The sequence below is a fragment of the Taudactylus pleione genome, unplaced genomic scaffold, assembly GCF_031769625.1.
Source record: "Taudactylus pleione unplaced genomic scaffold, aTauple2 ptg000209l, whole genome shotgun sequence".
Taxonomy (NCBI): domain Eukaryota; kingdom Metazoa; phylum Chordata; class Amphibia; order Anura; family Myobatrachidae; genus Taudactylus; species Taudactylus pleione.
In genome coordinates, this window is record NW_028284611.1 from 1,070,309 (window position 1) to 1,091,126 (window position 20,818).

Sequence of the window (20,818 nt, forward strand, 5' to 3'; positions counted from 1 at the left end):
TTCAGCCACGGGTGAAAATTGTTGTTTTAAGCTACCTGCACTTTAATTAAGTAGAGAACTCCACTAAAGCCGTTTATAGCCATAGAGAACTATTATACAGAGTGACTGGCAGATGTGTACTCTAAGAGTCCCCGTTTTCTAGTCAAGCTGCCTTCAAAGTGCTGATGTCAGTGCAATTAAGTCAGCTTAAGCTGCTTTTAGAGTCCATCAGTGAATTTGATCTGTTCAAGCTGCATCTAGAGAGCATCAGAGTGTTTATATTGTCCAAGTTGCATCCAAGAGTATTAAGGAAAATGGGTCTCACCTAAAATGAAGGCTAGCCTTGCCAATGAGGGACATCTGAGACATAAAACAAACCAGGACAGATCCTAGATCACAGGAACAGATAGCAGCTACATGCCCCATTGTGCTCTTTGTACTGAACTTGTTTAATCCTCATGACTCTCTCAGAATAATCTATTTTCTTATTTTACAGCCACCCCTTCCTTTCCTTCTCCCACCACCCCTTCCTTCCCTTCTCCCACCACCTCTCCATTCCCTTCTCCAACCACCCCTTTCTTTCCTTCTAACACTACCTCTTCCTTCCCTTCTCCAACCACCCCTTCCTTCCCTTCTAACACCACCTCTTCCTTCCCTTCTAACACCACCCCTTCCTTCCCTTCTAACACCACCTCTTCCTTCCCTTCTAACACCACCCCTTCCTTCCCTTCTAACACCACCCCTTCCTTCCCTTCTACCACCACCTCTCCCTTTACTTCTACCACCACCCCTTCCTTTACTTCTCCCACCAACCCTTCCTTCCCTTCTAACATCACCCCTTCCTTTACTTCTACCACTACCCCTTCCTTCACTTCTAAGACCACCCCTTCCTTCCCTTCTCTCACCACTCCTTACTTCCCTTCTAACACCACCCCTTCCTTTACTTCTACCACTACCCCTTCCTTTACTTCTACCACCACCCCTTCCTTTACTTCTACCACCACCGCATCCCCCCAAGTATGTGGCACCCCAGTGGTCTCTAGCCGGATAGTAGGTGGAACAGATGCTGTGGATGGGGAGTGGCCTTGGCAGATCAGTCTGCAGTATTTAGGATCACATTATTGTGGGGGGTCCTTGATCTCCAACCAGTGGGTGCAAAGTGCTGCGCACTGCTTTAACAGGTGAGTCCCTCATGTTCCAATGTTTCCGTTATTTATCAATTGAGAATTTGATACATAGCTCCTCATTGACCTTTCAAAAATGAAAGCTTATATTTCCTTACTTTACAAGTTTTCACTATTGTATCTGTCACTGTAAAATGTGTTATAAGATAAAATAGCTGATATTTTTGTTTTGTGTTTCCTGAATTACTTATGCACCACTGTGATCAAAATTGACTCAGCACATAATTGTGTAGAGTTGGGAAATGTAGAGTTTGGAGCATTATCAAATGGCTGGTAGGCTTGAATGAAGAGATGAGTCTTAAGGACACATTTGAAAGCTGGGTTAAAGTTTGATTAGACAAAAGAGGGGTGCAGCATGGAAGAAATCCTGAGGGCAGGATAGTGTTAAGAGTTACTCAGGGAGAAAGAGTGGTAATAATCATTGGCAGAGTGAAGTGGGTGGAATGGAGTATTTATGGAATGAGTGTGGAGATGGGTAGACAAATGGTTATTGGCTTTGTAGGTGATTGAAATAGATCGAACTTGATTCTGAATAGAGCAGAGAGCCACTAGATGGACTGACTGAGGAAGTCAGCAGAAGTGGAGTAATGACAGAGGGAAATTAGAGATATTAAGTTTTGGAAAGTTCTTGGTCATCCAAGAGGAAGTGGCCAATACACAGCAGGTGACACGGGAAGATGAAGATGATCAGGTTAAGGGTAAAGAGTTAAATTTGGATATCATCTGCATAAAGGTGAATTACAAGTCAAATGAGCTAAGGGGGGGACCAAGGACAGAACTTTGGAGTATCTCAATGGAAATGGGAAGAACAGTGGAAGTAGACACAGGTGTATATACAAAGAAGGAGCAGTTGGACAAGTAGGAGGTGAACCATGATAATGCTGTGTCACAGTGGGCAATGGAGCAGAGAGTTTGCAGGAGGAGGGATTAATAATGGTATCAAATGACATTGTGAAGACAAGGAGGATTAGTATTGAGAAACTGTCCTAGTATTTAGCATAAATGGGGTAATTTGGTGATAGCAGTTCATTACAGTGGAGAGACTGACCGTGGGATTGGAGTGGAGTTGGAGGAGATGAAAGGAGGATAAGTAGTTGTAAAAACCCACTCAAGCAGCTTTAAAAGCATAAATAGTTACAGACTGAGTCAGGGTCAAGGGAGTGTTTCTAAGGATGGAAGATACATGGACTTGTTTGAGATGTAATAAGGGGAAGGTACCAGAAGAGAAAGATAAGTTGAGGAGGTGAGCGATGTGTGACAAAGGCTTTGGGAGGGATGTGGGAGAAGGGATAGGGTTAAGGCTGCTGGTGGGGGAGGATTGGAGGTAAGAAGAATGTTTTAACAGGAATATCAGTGAACATAAAATAATTAAAGTAAACATACAGCACAATATTATAAAATGAATAAGCAAAAATAAATGTTTTAATTAATACTTAGCTAAGGTCAGCTCACTGCAGTTCATAAATGTACATCAACAGTGATTCCTGGGGAGCCCCATTGTCTAATTCAGTTAGACACTAGTTGGAAAAGGGCAGCACCGTCAGCATGGTTCCAAGTGAAGCTATGGTGTATTGTTGTAAACACGTTTTATACCATTGTTGGCAATAGAAATATTAGAATACAAAGCCTACATCAGCTATCTACTCTGTTTGACTGCAGGGGACAATAACTCCCCAATTATGAATATAAACAAAGAATAATACATTAGCTCTCTGAATTATCTACACAAGCAAAGTGCCAATGCTAAACATCTGTTTTTATACCTAAACTTTATTTCTTCTAAATAACATCTTACTAATCATGTCAATATGTGGTCAGCAAATATTCACAGTGTCTTTTGATCTACAAGTTACAATGTTATGTCTACAGTATCTCATTGTCAAGACCTTTAGCTGTTTTCGAACAATACAAAGACATATTCTTGATTTATACAGTTGCCAGAATACTGTATGTGGCAAACCCACTGTCATTATCCCTACTGGTATAGTAACTACTTGTATTTGTTTTCTGTTCTTACAGGTAACAGGTATTGCGTTTTTGCATGAAGTGGCGGGTTACAATTACACTTGCACTACATACACAGAACTATTGGCCTTAAAATGCTGAATATTTGTTTGAATGCTGAGTTGCACACATCATCCACACTGCCCCATCCATCTGCTTGTCCGCGATCGCGGGGTGTGGGGCTTAGTGCCGGGGGCGGGTAGCAGCGGCAGTTGGTCGGCGCATGCGCAGGCACTTTGTCACGGTATTTTTTGCGAAAATACCGTGATAAGGCTCCGAGGGGGATTCACAGGGACAGAGCTTTATCGCAAACTCTGTCCCTGCAAGGGATTTGTAGTAAATCCCTGTGATATTACCTGAATTTGCAATGCGAATTCAGTCGATAATATCACACTACAATCTGCATTCAATATGCGGATTGTAGTAAATAGAGCCCAAAGTGAGAAAACTCTGTAACCACATGGTTACACACATTCATCTACAAGTGGGGATGCAACTGAGATGCCTGCAACTTGGGATCCCTCATAGATGCATGCACTAAGCTATAGAACATGTGCAGTGCTAAAAGTCACAAGATCCTTCTGAAAAATGAACTACAGTAGTGAGCAATTCTGCATTCACCTCATTATTTGCAGTGTATTTTATATTGTCCATAAATGTGGAACATTGCTTGTAGGTGGTTGGTTTGTACTGTACATGTGTTGTAAAAAAGTCAGTGTCCTTAGATGACTGATGAGGAAGATATGAGGAAGAGTAATGGATGTAACCAGCTGCAGGTACAGTATGTAATGCAAAGAAGTGAAAAGAAGTGAGAGAGATAATGACATGACCAGTGAGATTCATGGCTATATGACTATAAATGATGCGTCGAGAATTTGTATAATTTAAGAAAAAATAGATTCAGGAAAAAGATTATGGGCTCTATTTAATAACATTATTTTTACTAAAATAAAGTGAATAAGGCTGTTTTGTGTTTTCACACCCGTTTCACATTATTTTAGTTTCACCTACAGTTACTAAAGGGGAATTGGAGTAGAATTCATAAAACCCTACTCCAACCCCTAAGTATCACTTATTTTTAGTAAGCAGATCGCATTTATAATGGGAAATGTGATCCGACCAAAGCTACTAAAAATAAATTGTAAAAAAATACCGGAGAAAGCCCTGTGATAATAACGTTACATAGTACTTTTACCCTCTATTACAGTTTTCAGGTACTACGCCCCCTGTACACCCACTGACATTATCAGATGGACAAAGTTTGCTCTTATGGTCTGTTCCTGTGCTTGGCAGTTAAAGAGAAAAAGATTCCTCTAGGAGATGATTATGGTTCAGTATCTCTATATTTGGTTTGAGTGTTTCTCTTGAGCACAATTATACATAAATGGACAAGCTCTTGTACACTCTGTTAGATAAACACTTTCCCTCGGGAGTGGCTTTAAAGACACCTTACCTAATTTCTCCATATACATGTGAGTTTAAAATGGATGTGCAAAGGCATTTTGAATTTCATGAACTGTTTCATTATAAAGCATAAAGCATACAGCATATGTAAATATGGAATTATGTAAATATGTTTATTGTAAATTAGTCTTCCACAGTTCCACCCTTAGATAAGCACATTATAACATACATGTGATACATGTGCTATATCTCATCTCCATCTCTTCTTTGTTTTCATTCTTAAAATAGCCATCTGAATACAGCATAGACCAACTTTATAGAATGAAAAAAATCAGGATTAAGATTCAAAGAATAAACTTTGTCTGTACATGAAATATGTTAATAAACTTTTCTAAACCTGAAAATCAAAAACTAGTATCTAATCATGATCATTATAAATCACTTTAGAGTCTTTATCATAATGTATTCATAGAAATTCTTCTTTTATAGTATAAGCCTCATTTATGTAATTGATAATAATGGCTTCTTCATCTATAGTATTATAACTTCAACAGTGAATTTCAAGATTTGTATAAAAAGTTCGGCAAAATCCTCCAGTCTGTACAATTAAGCAATCAATGGGCGGTGTTGTAGTAACAGTTCATTCCGGAATATTTTTAATAGATATCCAACAGATATGAATGTCTTATCATATAAAGTCCAGTATCATTGTCAATAAATCTGTCCAGTTCAATAATTTCATGTTGATTATCCAACTATCCCCAATTATCATATGTAAGGATGTTAGCAAAGTTGTATCAACATGATGTCTCACTGAAGTATCAATCAGGGAAATTTATTTTTTATTCACTGGATCAATATCTCTTGTAAAATGTCTGGCATTCTGCAAAATAACTTATCACAAATTATTATGAGTTAAAATTGTAGTATCAGTTTGCCTAAAAAGTAAATATCTTTTGAATTAATTGGCAATAATTTGTAAGCATACTTTCCTCATAGGTAAAAAAAGATCATCTGGTAACAAGAAAATAACATCAAACCCAAATATGGTAGTAACTAACATTCCAAATATGACTGAACTATATAATCTGTATAACTATTTGGAACACTCACTATTAGAACTAATCCCTAGCAGTGTATAATCAAATGCCTCATTGTAAAAATACATTGTACATAATAAGCATTTAGTCCTTTTAAAATGTTCCTTACATTGATCAGTATAGCCAGGAATTTAAGGTTTGTACACAGTAAAGATTTTATTACAATATTATGACTCATCATTTTCTACTTGTATTGGACTAGTAACATTCCTGCAGTTATTCAGATCTGAGGTGTAGTCTGCATATATACTTTCTTATTAAAACAAAATGGAACACGTGCACTTACATATGAAAATAACATAATTATTAGTGGTTTTGTCAAGTTATAGTTATCAGTAATCCCTTTTCCTGTTTTTTCAATTTTTTTCTCACAATTCTCACATGTTTTTATGTTAATTATCTTAGTAATTTCAGTATATTTCAACTCAAGAATGGTTCTGGCACAAATTCAACAATTAGTAGCATTTAATACTTTACCCATCAATGAATATTTTTGTAGAATTGGATATTCTTTTGAATAATATCCATACATCATAGTATACACCTTTATTCTGGTTTAGTACAGTAAATGCAAATGCACTTTTCAATAGATGATAAATCAGATTTCGGACACCGATCATTTAACCTGCATAGAAAAGAGGAAGGAAAGGACTTATTAGAATAACCCCATCATCCACACTACTGGATGTGTAGTCATACCAGACCATGAACCCTTGCTCGCCCTCTCTCAAAAAAAAAAATAAGTCTCAATGTTGCAATAAATACGATTGTTTACATCAAGCAGCTGAGAAAAATTATGTTTCCTTTGTCATCAGTCTATATCATAGTCTATTGTGAGCAATAATCTCCATCTTGATTGAAGAGTTCTCATAAATGCAACTTAGTCTTTATATCTCAGCACTTGAGTCTGAGTCTTTAGTCCCCTTTAAGCTCAGACCTTTCTCTGACCTTTTTCAATGCGAGCCATGGATCCAGGTGTCCTTCTCAGCAACCTTTATAGCTGTATCTGTTGTCAGCATAACTTTGCCATGCCAAGGACCATCCCATTGATCTGTAAGGGAAACAGAATATATCAAACTTCTCATCATACCATCATAGTCTCTAGACTGTATTTCATCTGCTGGACCAAATGCTGATGTTGGTTGAATATCCTGTTGAGCTTTCCCGAAAGTCTTCTTGTTGTAGCTGCTTAGACAATTGTATAAAATATTGAACAGTCAAATCATATTGTCATTTCAAATCAGTCTTTGGTTTAGTAACACATCTTGATTGTAGTTAAAAAAAAACAATTAATAAGGAGAGATATTGAGATAATGCTCAGGTGTGATTCTATTACTATGAAGCACCAAATGTAGGCCTTGAAGCAATGTCATTCCTGTCTCTTCTGTAAGTTTAACTAATCTATTTTGTATAACACCATTGTGTGTAACTTTGATTCTATTCCCATCATTTCACTTATTTGAAAAACTCTTTTCCTTTGAAATGCATTCCTCTATCACTTTCAATAACACTTACAGTAAGTAAACTATACCTTACATACAAATTCCTCCAAAGTCTTTCCTCTTAGCATTACGGAGCTGTAAATTCAATAAACTGCACAGTATCTAAAAACATGATCACACTATATTTGAAACATCCTGAAACCTTAACAAGAACAAACTTTAATCCTCTTTTTAATCAACATGCTTCAATCCTTCTTTTTTCTTCATTGGTAACTGAATAAAATCAATTTAAAGTTTCTATGGAATTTGGCAAATGTTTTAGTAGTTAATATTTTCTCTACATTGTTTATCAACCAAATTACATAAACATTCACATTTTCACTTTATCTCTGACTCGAGCATATCAGTAAGACTGTACAATGTCATTCATATTGTCTAGTCTTAAATGTACTAACCCATGAACACCTCTATAAGGCTTGTAAAAATTTTAATTCCACTGAAATACCCATTATCATCTTCTCTTGTAACAATGCTTTAATTTCCAAAAATTGACCTAATTATGAGAAGGGATTTTCCTGATATTGTCTTAATTGGTCAAATTGTGCATTTCTTAAACAACATCAACTGAGTTTCTATAACTGGCTCATCATATGTACTTAAAATTACCTTTCATACTACCCTGTCAGCTAATATGTTACCCATGAAAATAATATAAATCTCTTTCATATGTGCCCAACACTTAATTACTGCAACTTATTTTTAGTAAACATATCGCTTCTTTCAGTCCTTTAACTGTTTGTACATGTAAAATTGTAGTTCCCAGAAGCTATGCGGTAACCCCTATGCTTCCAATTGCTATAATCAATGCTGTACATTACATCCAGCTAACTATGTTGAATGTGGTAGTTACTGTAATGCATACCCTGTCACCAAAAACATTATGTATCTGTCTGAAACAGCTATCATCAGTAAAGAGAACTAAGTCATGATTATCTAATGAAACTTTCCATTACTGAAAAATATTTTTAGATTTCATTATTGCAAACATGTTCATTGTCTTCCTTTTTCCTCACCATTAACCATAATCAACCATATTCCCCCCTGTTGAGGATAAAGAAGATCAATGTAGCACAATTGAAAATATGACATATGTAAGATTGATATGAGTCTAAAAAATTATCCCCTATCGAGAAAATCTGGCTGTAGGAACATCTAGAAGTTGAGTATTATTAAATATCTGAATAAAAGTATGTAAAACAAATAGATGCAATTCAACTTAACAAATAATGCCACCCTTTAAGGAAATAAATGTCTTCAACCTGCTGGAAAACAACGTCCTGTATATTTAAAATTATCAGTATACAGTTGGATTTTGTCCCATTAAACTTTTAACTTGCTTCTGCAAAAGAAACACAATTGTTTGTTAGTATCTCTTATTGAAGTTTAAAATTATAACTTTGAATATAACTACAGATCACTGTTAGATAAGGACTGAGTCATTTGTAAGAACAAAAAAATTAAGATTATTCATCAAACATTCAAACTGTTTGTGACTTTTTTTTTGGAATATTACCCGTCTTTATAAAACACTATAAAGATACAGCGTATCTACTAAAAAGTATATTTCATAGCATCCTTTTATTAGTACCCTGGCTGAGGTACAAAAGAAACCTATGATGCAAGAATGCAGACACAGTCTCATGCTCTGAGATAGTTAAAGCATTTCCTTGAAAACTTTTTTTCTTCTCGGTGCAGCTCTCTGATCTGGGAGGGGTACACAGAGAGAGTGAAACTCACACTGACACACAAAGTACACAGACAGACAGTTTTTCACTCTGAAAATATCGAAAGAATAAGTTAAACAGTTATCATTACAAGGCAAACTAATTAGCTCTTTTAGTTTTCAGTATCATCTGTATGTGGACAATACTCAAAATTACCTTTCCTCCCCAGATTTGTCACCATATATGCTGGTTTGTGCCACTGACTGGCTCTCCTCCATTTCATCTTGGATGTCATCTCGTCACCTCAAACTTAATGTATCTAAACCAGAATTAATGATATATCTACCAGCCAATAGTAGTTACCAATCTGATATCTCTATAACTATTGACAACTCGACAGTCAACCCCACTTCACAAGCTCGCTGCCTTGGTGTCATCCTTGACTATAAACAGTCTCATGTTCCTCACATTCAATCTGTCTCTAAATCCAGTTACATACATCTAAAAAACATAATCAAAATTCGACAATATCTTAAGCAAGACAATGCAACAAATCTAACTTATGCACTTAATATTTCCATCATTGATTATTGCAATAGTCTGCTTTTTGGTCTTCTCAAAAACAGGCTCTCCCTACTACAATCCATTTTGAATATAGCTACGAGGTTGTTCTTTCTCACCAAACGTTCAGTGTCTGCTAATCCACTCTGTTAGTCCCTTTATTGGCTGCTGGTCTTCTACCATATTCAATTTAAAATACTTACACTCACGCATAAAGCTATTAACCAAACCAACATACATCTCTTCACTTATCTCAAAATATCATCCAACCTGACATCTCCGCTCTGCACAAGATCTGCGTCTCTCATCCCCCTTTAAAGTTAACAATTATGTTAAAGGATAGTTCGTCCCACTCTAGACATTAAAATGTTACCCTATTACATTATGCATCATTCAACCTATCCTTAAAAAGTTCCTTAAGCATGTAATCATGTTGAATCCTTTATGATTATCAGCAACTGTCTCAAACGTTTCTTATTTAGTCTGGTATAACGTAGCATTAAACATTTGGTTTAAGGTCAGTAATAATAACACTATTTATCTAAAAAATCACATTCCTAAAAATTATCTGTTTTCAAACTTTATCTATTGGTTTATGTAACAATGATAATGTAACAAATCTATAAGCCTTTATAGTTCTCTTGCTTTTCTAAACTCTGACTTTTGTCTGGGACATTCTGAACTTCTAAGCACTTTTTTCTTGGCAACAATAATGTAAAACATTACAGACACAATCATAGGAATAGCAGCAGCCTGTTGTGCTCGTCTCAACAACATACATTTGTTTAAGAAAGTGTAGAGTTTAAGGATATGAATTACGCAAGCGCGCGGGCTGATCTCTGCACTTAATTTAGAATTACTTACACCAATTATGTAAACATTACAAATTCACACTTTATGCTGCACTTTTTATTTCCATCCACTGGAATACACATTTTATCATCTCTTATCATTTTAACACCATTCATAGAACAGAATAAGCTTTCTATGATCACCTGTTTTCTTCAAGCAAATACCAGCACTGATTTGTGTTACCTCTTGCGACACGTCTGTCTGTCGAAATACAGGTACATCTCCACATTTCATATATTCATGATTCCTATATTGCTCACTACACAAATATAAAATAAATAACGTCTAAATATTTTTCCCTTTTAATCTGAACTGTGGGTGATCAGTCCACAGTCTAAAATTATTAAAGCATCTTAATACAGTTAACTCTATTTTTAGCAATATTACTTAAATGCAACGACACACAATTTAAAATTATCTCTGAGTTCAACTTTAGCCACACCCACTGGTCACCCGTTTCTTCTCATCTCAGAGCACAGAAACATACATATATATATATACACATAATGTGTATATATATAATTAACTCTGACACTCACGAAGATTTTGGAGATTGGATGTCCCAGCTGCTGGCCAGACAGCAGGTATAGCCACTCCTCTCCCCTTGTTGAGGTAGTGAAGAAACCGGACAGGTGCACAGGTAGATGTCGCAAAGAAATAGCAAGTGCCTCCAGCTGTTTAGTCTACCTTTTGTCAGGTGTTCCATTGTTGCATATAGTAATACAGTCCAATCCAATATACTTAAGAATTTGTCATTTTATTAATTAATTAAATAAATAGATATAGCCCTTTTAACTGGGAGACCATGTCTCTCAGGGTTGATGCAGCAAACACCCATTGACATTGTTACATAGTACTTATACCCTCTATTACAGTTAACAGGTAATATGCCCCCTGTACCCCCACTGACATTATCAGATAGACAAAGTTTGCTCTTATGGTCTGTTCCTGTGCTTGGCAGTTAAAGAGAAAAAGATTCCTCTAGGAGATGATTATGGTTCAGTATCTCTATATTTGGTTTGAGTGTTTCTCTTGAGCACAATTATACATAAATGGACAAGCTCTTGTACACTCTGTAGATAAACAGTTTCCCTCGGGGAGTGGCTTTAAAGACACCTTACCTAATTTCTCCATATAAATGTGAGTTTAAAATGGAGGTGCAAAGGCATGTTGAATTTCATGAACTGTTTCATTATAAAGCATACAGCATATTTACATATATATGGAATTATGTAAATATGTTTCTTGTAAATTAGTCTTCCACATACTACACATGCACCAGATATAGGAACCGGTGACAACTCAAATGCGCAGAATCAGACATACGGAATGAAATTGCAAGTGTGGATGGATTAATTGGACCACTCTTTCCATGAAATGTGTGTTTCTAGGTGGTAGCTGTAACATCTAGTGGGAGTTTCGAAGGGATAAAAGCCAACTTTAGTAGCGCGTGGTAGTAGGCGGGACTCCTGTGTCAGACAGATCTATTGCACCCACCACGGAGTGGTGACAGATACTAATGATGACAGTTGCAGCTGCAGATGGAGAACCAGTGGACGGGATGGCGTTCCACCTGCAGACACCTGGATGTCCTTCAGACAAGGGCGGATTCTCGCATTGGCATAAGCTTGTAAGTGGTCATCCACAGCTATATGGGAAATTGGCTGCAGGTGTGTCCGGCTCAGAATCAGCCATTAAATATACAAAATAAATAAATGGTCTTTTAAAGAATTAATATAATGGAATAAAAAGAGAGTCCTGAGTGACAATTGGTATAGTTGTCCATATAGAATGGATCTTGTAGCATCGCACAGTGATTAATCAAAGTAAAACTTTTAAAGAATGTAATGTAATATAATAAATTTGTAGTAATAATGATGGCAAAAAATAAGAGAATACTGTATAAGGCAATAACAAATGTGTTGTGATGAAGAAAACTAAAATATAAATGAAAGAATACAGAAATAATACACAAGGATTACAAAAATGTAAAATAGCTGAGTAAATAAAAGACCAAATGTCATGGGCTGCTCTGGAGGTGTGCAGGGGGTCCAGGACTTACCGGTCCAGGCGCTCTGGCAGGGTCCGTCTGGAGGAGGTGCAGTCTGCTAGCAATTAGTGCTGTGTGCGGCCGGGTCCCTGAGAGGCAGTGCTGGAACTTTGGTGTCTGGTAGGTGCTGTGGCTGGGAATTTACATGAACACTGCCAGGTGCTGGGCGCCGCCATCTTGGATTTGGTCACATGTCAGGAGATAGCCAATTTGGTTGCAGTGATTCTCAGTGGGCTATGACATCCAATCCAGCTCCAGCCATATGTATTTAAGGGCTTCCTGGGAGTCTCCAAGTTGCCAGTGCAACATCTAACACAGCTAGTCTGTGTGCTTGTTCTCTGTGCTCCTTAGTCTCATCTTGCTTCCAGTGTTCCAGTTGCAGTACTCAGTTGGTAAAACTCATTTGCTGCCTGCTCCATTTCTAATACCACTGCCAGTGCTCTGCTCCTCTCAGTTATGGTACCTACTGCTACCAGCACTACGTTAAAGAGCCTCCTCCATCAGCAATCCCAGTTTGACCTGGCACTTGGTTTCCATACCTAAGTGTCCCCGGGGCTGTGCTCTGACTCCCCATTGGGGTTAAAGTTTCCCAATTCCTCTGATCTCCATCTTCTGTAACAGCCTGCTATTGCAGAGACATTCATGAGCAAGTACTCCCTTCATCCAGCCTCGTCCAGTATCAGGAAACTGCTTGCAAGGACTTTCCTACACCAAGTCTGGGTCCTCTTCCCACTTCAGATGTGACAACAAACAGATGTGGAGGAGGAACGCTAACTACGCTCCATCGCCAGTGTGTGATGTCCTCAGGGGATTCTTTCTACTGAGATTACTGGGTGTAAGAATCCGTGCGTCAGTGGGTAACACACTCTCATGCAGTGCTCTAGTGCAGCTATACATAGCTTGGTATATTTATCAGCCATAGGGCCAGATTCTGAGTCGGAGATAATTGGAATTGGTAAATGGAAGCGTCTCACGGATATCTGCATACAGCTCATGTGTCGTAGAAAGAAATCACTGACAGTGCATGCACCTGACAAGGCATATATCCACATGGACGGAGTGTGTATGGGTTGAATCATAGGTAAATGGAGCATCTTTGACATGAAATGGGTGTTTTTGAGTGGTAACCATGTGGACGCATGGAACTGTCCAGTTTAGTGGGGGGATCATTAAAGGGTTGTGGGCATGTAAACTGATTTCCATAGTTTGCAGATGGAGATGGGGCCCCTGTGTCAGAAGTATCTTTTCCACCCAGCATGAAGTGGTCATAAGTTCAGATACTATTAATGACGGTTGTAGGATGTGGACTTAAAAACAGCAGTAGGTGGGATGGCGTTGTACATGCAGATGCACTGATGTCCGGCATATATGGGCGGATACTTGAATTGGCGTAAGTAAGTAAGTAGGCTGCCATCGCCATATGGAAAAGCTGCCGTAGACACATCCAAATCAGAATCAGCCCCATAGAGAACTAGAAGTGATGTTACTATAAGCTATGGAATAAACAACACTTTATGAGTAATATTGTTATTAGACCTCACCGAAGGGAGGAGGGGGAGCGGTGAGATCTGGGTCATATTCTAAAAAATACTAAGAAACCTGACTTTTTATGGTGTATTGGACATTTTGTTATGGGTGCCAGGTAGTCAACCCTTTATGTCCCCTGAATAATCACCTCAGGGTCTTAGAAACCTTCTATCCACATGATATAATAATTGGACACAAGGGCCCTCATTCAGAGCCATACGCTCTGAGCAGAGCGCATGCTCTGAATGAGGGCCGGCCTCCATGAAAATGGAGCGTCCTCCTGGACGCTCGTATAGCTGTGGGTCACCACCCACAGGCTATACGAGCGTGCATTTTGATGGCCGCGATGGTCGTGACCATCGCGATCATCGAAACTGCGAGCCGGAGCCTGCGGTTGAGGTTTTCAACCGCAAGCTCCGGAGTGATTTTGGCTCTATCAGAGCCAAAATCACTCCCACTGACATCACTAGTGATGTCAGTGGGCCGGCTTCTGACGGGAGGCGTTCCCGTGGGAATGCCCCCGTCAGGGTGGCACGCCCCCGGCACGCCTACCAAAGGGGGCGTGCTGTCAAACAACATCGACAGCACGCCCCCTTTGATCAGACACAACGAGCGAAGGACTTTCCTTCGCTCATCGCGTCTGGTGCATGCGCACGACGGAGCTCCCTCCGTCGTGCGCATGCTCAGTCCAGAACATCGACCCACTTGCGAGCGGACAGCTGCTCGCGAGTGGGTCTGAATCAGGCCCAAGGTCCGAATGTATGTGTATATTTGCCCAGACTGTGTGTCACCCATACGATGGATTACAGGATCAGTAACAAGACTAGAGATACACCTCAGGATCTGACAGATTATCCCATATCTTTATTTTAATTACAGTAATCAATAACCATATTTTAATGTTATGTGGGTCCATATTTGACCCCCACATGAAGTTTCCGCAATGCGCACTGTGGGGTCAGAGTCCAGCAATCTGTGAAGCCCCTTGTCTTGCTTTTGGTCTGATGCTATGACAAGACATAAAAGTGAGGTCACCAACAATAACTATGACTGGTCTCGTTGCAGTGATGGACACGATACATGTCTTGACTGGAACATATGGATAAGATGAAATCCTCTTTAATAAAGACATGATTTCATCCAGGGTTCCCCATAATCGAATGGAAGGAAATCCAAATGGATGGGGGGTCTCAACCACCTGTTTATTCTACACAAAGAACCCTGCAAAGGCAGTGGATATAGTAGCCCCAATCCAAATCTCTGTAAGACACCCAATGAAAGAATAAAACACTGTAATACACAACCAAACTGTTTTTTGTCACCATTTGCATGAACCAATGATGCCCCCCCTTCCCCCTGGAATGTGGCCAAATAGCAAGATAAGCCAGAGTCAATGACATTGTGCGTCATTGCAAGCTGCAAGCATGCATTTGCGGCTTAGCGTCCTGGTCTGAATCAGGCCCTGTATTCCTTGTTGCAAAATAACTCACCAGTCACAGCAGCAGAAGCTATGACGGTGCACAAATTACCAAATTTCTTGGAAGGGAGGCAGCAACAGCATGCCAAAGTATCAGTTTTGATAAGGAGGTGATAATGATAGCCTATTGACCATGCCTGTACCAAGATGAGAAAGACAGAACCACTAGGAGTGTCGGTTGGCCAAGCAGAGGAATTCAACTAACCTGGAACAAAGGAAGTAATTGAGGTTGTGCCCACTCTACACCATATCACTCATTACCCAAGACGATGTATCAATGGAGAAAGGTGTTAAAAAGCTGAAAGTAAATGTACAAGGTGGAGCAACCCATAGACAGCAATTATTCTATACTGTTTATCAGCAATCTTCTGAACAGAATTCCATAAATCTTAAAGGACAAAAAGTGGAAGGTCAACTCAATATTAATCTTGCCAAACAATGCAGCCATATGTACCTAGAGACTTAATCACAGCAATAGCACCATCAAAAAACTAGTGCCAAACATGACACAATTCCTATGAAATCACATCATTAAATGATGAACCAGCAAGATAAGAAAGATTTTGAATTAGCTTAAACTTACTCTGTGCCTGGCACATTTTTTATGATAGTTTATTAACACACACAGGGTGTAGTACAGAAATCACAGTAATAGGCGGCTGTCGAGAATTACAGAATCTACAGTAAGAGTAAGGTCCAGGGTAACATGTCTAGATCAAATGTGCAGAAAACAGGGGCAGAGCACTCTGGAACTTTAGGTAATAGGGCAGGTCTCGAGACCAAAAACTGGACCGGAGTACAGAACTGGAGTCTGTGGTAGAGTGACTTGAAACTGATCATGCTGAACTCAACCCCAGAGCCTGATTCCAGGGACAAGGAGCAGGCATCCACTACTGGGAACTCAGGGACACAAGACCTCAGGAAAAACAGGACTGGATAATCTACAGTTGGAAGCAAGAACTCAGTACTTAGTGCTGAAGCCAGAAATGAGGGACTCAGGTCTGTGCATTGACATACAGATGTACCTGGATCATGCACACTGGAAACAGAACTGGAACTAAAACCTGAACTGAGCAGTAGCCTTCACTAACAGGAACCCAGAGCAGAGAGACCAGACACCTACAGTTGATGGTATACTAGCAAAGTTGTTGATATCCAGACACTTGTTATGAATGGGACAATTGCTGAAACAGGTACTTTAGATAAAACAATGGAAGAAGAGATACACTAATAGGAGTCTTTGATAAACACAGAAGTGTAGTGGATCAACTGCAGAGAAACAGGCACTTAGTGAATGCTGAATATATTTGCAGAGAAGCAATCACAGAGATAAATTATGAACACTTGCAATTAACATGTCATGAATGCTGAATACTTGCAGTGATACAGACACTGTAATGAGGCAGGGTCTGTGCAGAAATATATTAACATTTAATAACTGTAGCCTGGAGCCAGAGGACAGAATAAGCATCAGACTTGGAAGTGCTGACACTTGAGATCTGACATATAGGTTCTGACAAGATAATCTAACAAGGGAAGCACTGTGAAGCAGGTATAAATCAGGGAAACACAGGTGTAGCCCACATCTGCTTAATTAGGCAATTATCCCAGGCTGGATAATTACAGAGGGCCATTGGACTATATAAGATTGTGCTGCACAGGCACCATGGGGTGAGCATCACCACTGGTAGGTGTGGTACTGCAATGGGCCATGTTAGAGCCTTCTTGGGGAAGAATCAAAAAAGTACAAAAACTAAGCGCTCTAAACCATACACATGTAAAGTGGTATTTGAAAACAAGGTCTAAATCCCATCCACAGCTGCTATCCTAAAAATAGGTCTATGCCTTACCTATTACCAAAAAAATAAAAACAGAAATAATAGACAGTGCTAAATAGACAGGGTTTCATAACATAAATATTACATAGAAAATTTAAACAATCGGATGTGCGGAAAAAAAAACAACAGAGAGATAATCTAAATTATGGTGAAAGAAAGGCTATAAAATCCTTATATGCGGATAAAAATATAACCATCAAACCCGCGGATAAGGGGGGGGTCATTATTTTGAATACTGCGAACTATATTACTGAGGCATTAAGACAACTAAACAACAAATTATTTTATAGGAAGCTAAATGAGAACCCTACTGTTCTTTTCCAAAAACAGCTTAAGGTATTGTTGGATGAAGCTCTGATGGAGAGGGTAATATCTAAGGAAACTTTGAATTTTCTGTTTAATTCACATCCGGTTACACCCACTTTTAATTTTTTACCTAAAATACACAAGTCACTAATATCACCTCCAGGTCGTCCTATTATTTCGGGTGTGGGTTCCCTCACAAATAATTTAACTTTTTTTGTAGATCACTTTTTACAGAGTCATGTGACAAAATTGAAATCTTATATAAAAGACTCAAGGCATTTTTTAAATTTAATTAATAATATAATTTGGCAACCTGGAGATTATTTACTCACTTGTGATGTAGAATCTCTCTACTCAAACATTCCACATGATCTGGGCATTAATTATTATTATTATTATTATTATTATTATTATTATTATCATTTATTTATATAGCGCCACAAGTGTTCCGCAGCGCCTTACAAAGTACAAAAACAAATTGTATACAAGTGACTTACAGAACAATACAATACAGGACATGGATAATATATATTGCTACATTAGTGACCATATCACCCAGATAAGCAACAGAGCATAAGCAACCAAGTGTTAGGTGCCCTAGTGGTGAGTAAGAAGTAAATTACACTATAGTAAGGAGAAGCACAAGAGGGTAGATGGCCCTGCTCATGAGAGCTTACATTCTAAAAAGGTGGGGGAAGACAAACTGGGTTGACACAGATGGGGATGAAGGAGCACGTAGCAAGGAGTTAGAATGATAGCTGTAAGGCTTTGATGAAGTAGTGGGTCTTGAGAGCCCGTTTGAAGGATTGCAAACAGGTGGAGAGTCTGATGCAGAGTGGGAGAGAGTTCCAGAGGTGGGGAGCAGTGCGGGCAAAATCTTGGAGGCGGGAGTGGGAGGAAGTAATCAGCTGGCATGAAAGGCGGCGTGCATTAGTTGAGCGAAGAGGGCGGAGAGGAGCGTGAAGGGAGATGAGATCAGAGATGTATATGGGAGAAGATTGGGTGAGGGCTTTGTGAGCGAGCGTGAGAACCTTAAATTGGACTCTGAAAGGGAAGGGGAGCCAGTGTAGGGCTTGTAGGAGAGGGGAGGCAGATGCAGAATGTTTGGAGAGGAAGATGAGCTGAGCAGCAGCATTAAGGATAGACTGGAGAGGATAGAGATGGGATTTGGGGAGGCCAGATAGGAGGAGGTTACAATAGTCCAATCTGGAGATGACCAGTGAGTGTATGAGGGTTTTAGTAGCATCCTGGGTGAGATAGGGTCTGATCTTAGAAATATTTTTGAGATGGAAACGACAGGACTGTGAAAGGTTCTGGATATGTGGTTTGAAGGAGAGGGATGAGTCCAGGATAACTCCAAGACAGCGCACCTTGGGACTAGATGAGATAGTTATTCCATCAATTGATAAAGAAATAGTTTGAATTGAGGTGATGTGGGAGGGTGGGAAGATGATTAGCTCTGTCTTAGACATATTAAGTTTAAGAAATCGCTGGGACATCCAGGAAGAGACAGCAGAGAGACAGTTGGAGATACGAATCAGAAGAGAGGGGGAGAGATCAGGGGAGGAAAGGTAGATTTGAGTATCATCAGCATAGAGATGATAATGGAGGTCAAAAGAGCTGATGAGTTCACCTAGAGAGGAAGTATAGAGGGAGAATAGGAGAGGACCAAGAACAGAACCTTGGGGAACACCTACTGTAAGAGGCTGTGGGGGGGAAGAGGAGTCGTGAGAGGAAACTGAAAAAGATCGGTCAGAGAGGTAGGATGACAGCCAGGAGAGGGCAGTTTCACGTAGACCAAGGGAGTGAAGGATATTCAGCAGGAGAGTGTGGTCCACAGTGTCAAAAGCAGCAGAGAGATCAAGGAGAATGAGAAGAGAGTAGTGGCCTTGGGATTTGGCAACAAGGAGGTCATTGCTGACTTTTGTGAGGGCAGTTTCAGTGGAGATCAGTGGAGTGCTATAGATCATTATTAAAAGAGTGATGACACATTGTCACATACCTTGAGGGTTTTTATACTGGATTCCATAAAATTTATTTTATCTCACAATTATTTTCTATTTGATCATGTATTTTATGTACAAACACTGGGGACTGCCATGGGGACGAGGTTCACCCCTAGCTTCGCAAACCTCTACATGGGGCTCTTTGAGGAGCAACATGTTTGGGGGGGCGGCTTTGGGGTGAGCCTTGTCCTCTATGGCAGATATATAGATGATTTATTTATTATTTGGAGAGGGGGTTTAAAATCACTGCTTGCGTTTACAGAGAGTTTGAATTTGAATTATTTTGGTTTAAAATTCACTTTTTCTTACAGTATGGATTCTATAAATTTTCTGGATATTGCTTTAACTGTCAAAGATGGGTCATTAGTTACAGAGACTTATATCAAACCAGTCGATCAGAGTAGATATCTTAATTATAACAGTTCACATGATAAGAGATGGAAAAATAATATTCCAAAAAGCCAATTGTTATGAATAAAGCGTAACTGCTCTACTCTGGCAAATTTTAAAATCCAAGCCAATATGCTCATGAAGGCTCTTTCAGAACAGGGCTATTCTGAGGATGTCCTGAATTTGGCATATGATGAGGTTAGTGGTATTGATAGGAATGCATTGCTTCTAGAGGGTAATGCATATAAAAATTATAAAAAAATTGAGGGCACTGAAACAGAAGAATATTCTATGTCTTTCCTTACACAATTTAATAGTAATGCTTGGGAAATTAAGAAAATTATTAGAAATAATACCCCATTACTTTTACTGGATGAATATTTAAAACAAGAAATTAACCCAGTAGGACGGGTTATTTTTAGGAAAGCAGAAAATTTAAAGTCCAAATTAGTGTCCAGCCATTTTAGGAGAGAGGCTCAATATAAAATAGGAGATAACACATGGCTTCCAGCAAGACCAGCTGGTTTCCACAGATGTGGAAAATCCACATGTGGTACATGCTTGCAGGCAGAGAAAAAAAGTTTGGATTTTACTTCAAATGTAAATAAAGACTGTTTCAAAATAAAGGAGTTTATGAATTGCTCCTCATCTTTTGTGATCTACCTTATTACATGTGGTTGCGGCAGTCAATATGTTGGCAGAATGACCAGATCCTTACATACACGTTTCATGGAACATCGTAGGAATATCATTAAGGGGATAAAGACACATCCACTGTCAAAACATGTCACTCAGTATCAAAAATCAAATCTAAAAGATTTAAGAATTAAAGCGATAGAACAGATAAAAATGACATGTCGAGGAGGTGATAGATTTAGAACACTCTGCAAGAGAGAAGCCTTTTGGATATATAGGTTAAGCACATTGATACCAGGTGGTCTTAACAACACAGTGGAACTAAATAATGTATGACT

General features: G+C 39.0%; 1 protein-coding gene across 2 annotated transcripts in view; it reads left to right on the forward strand.

Moving 5' to 3' along the window:
- The window catches only part of LOC148517803 (transmembrane protease serine 9-like), a 267,334-nt gene that overhangs the window by 7,317 nt on the left and 239,199 nt on the right, over positions 1 to 20,818 (forward strand). For both annotated transcript variants that reach the window (XM_088478151.1, XM_088478152.1), the window contains exon 2: positions 476 to 1,160. In XM_088478151.1, coding sequence (XP_088334277.1) covers positions 476 to 1,160 — 685 coding nt within the window. The remainder of the gene's footprint in view (positions 1 to 475; positions 1,161 to 20,818) is intronic.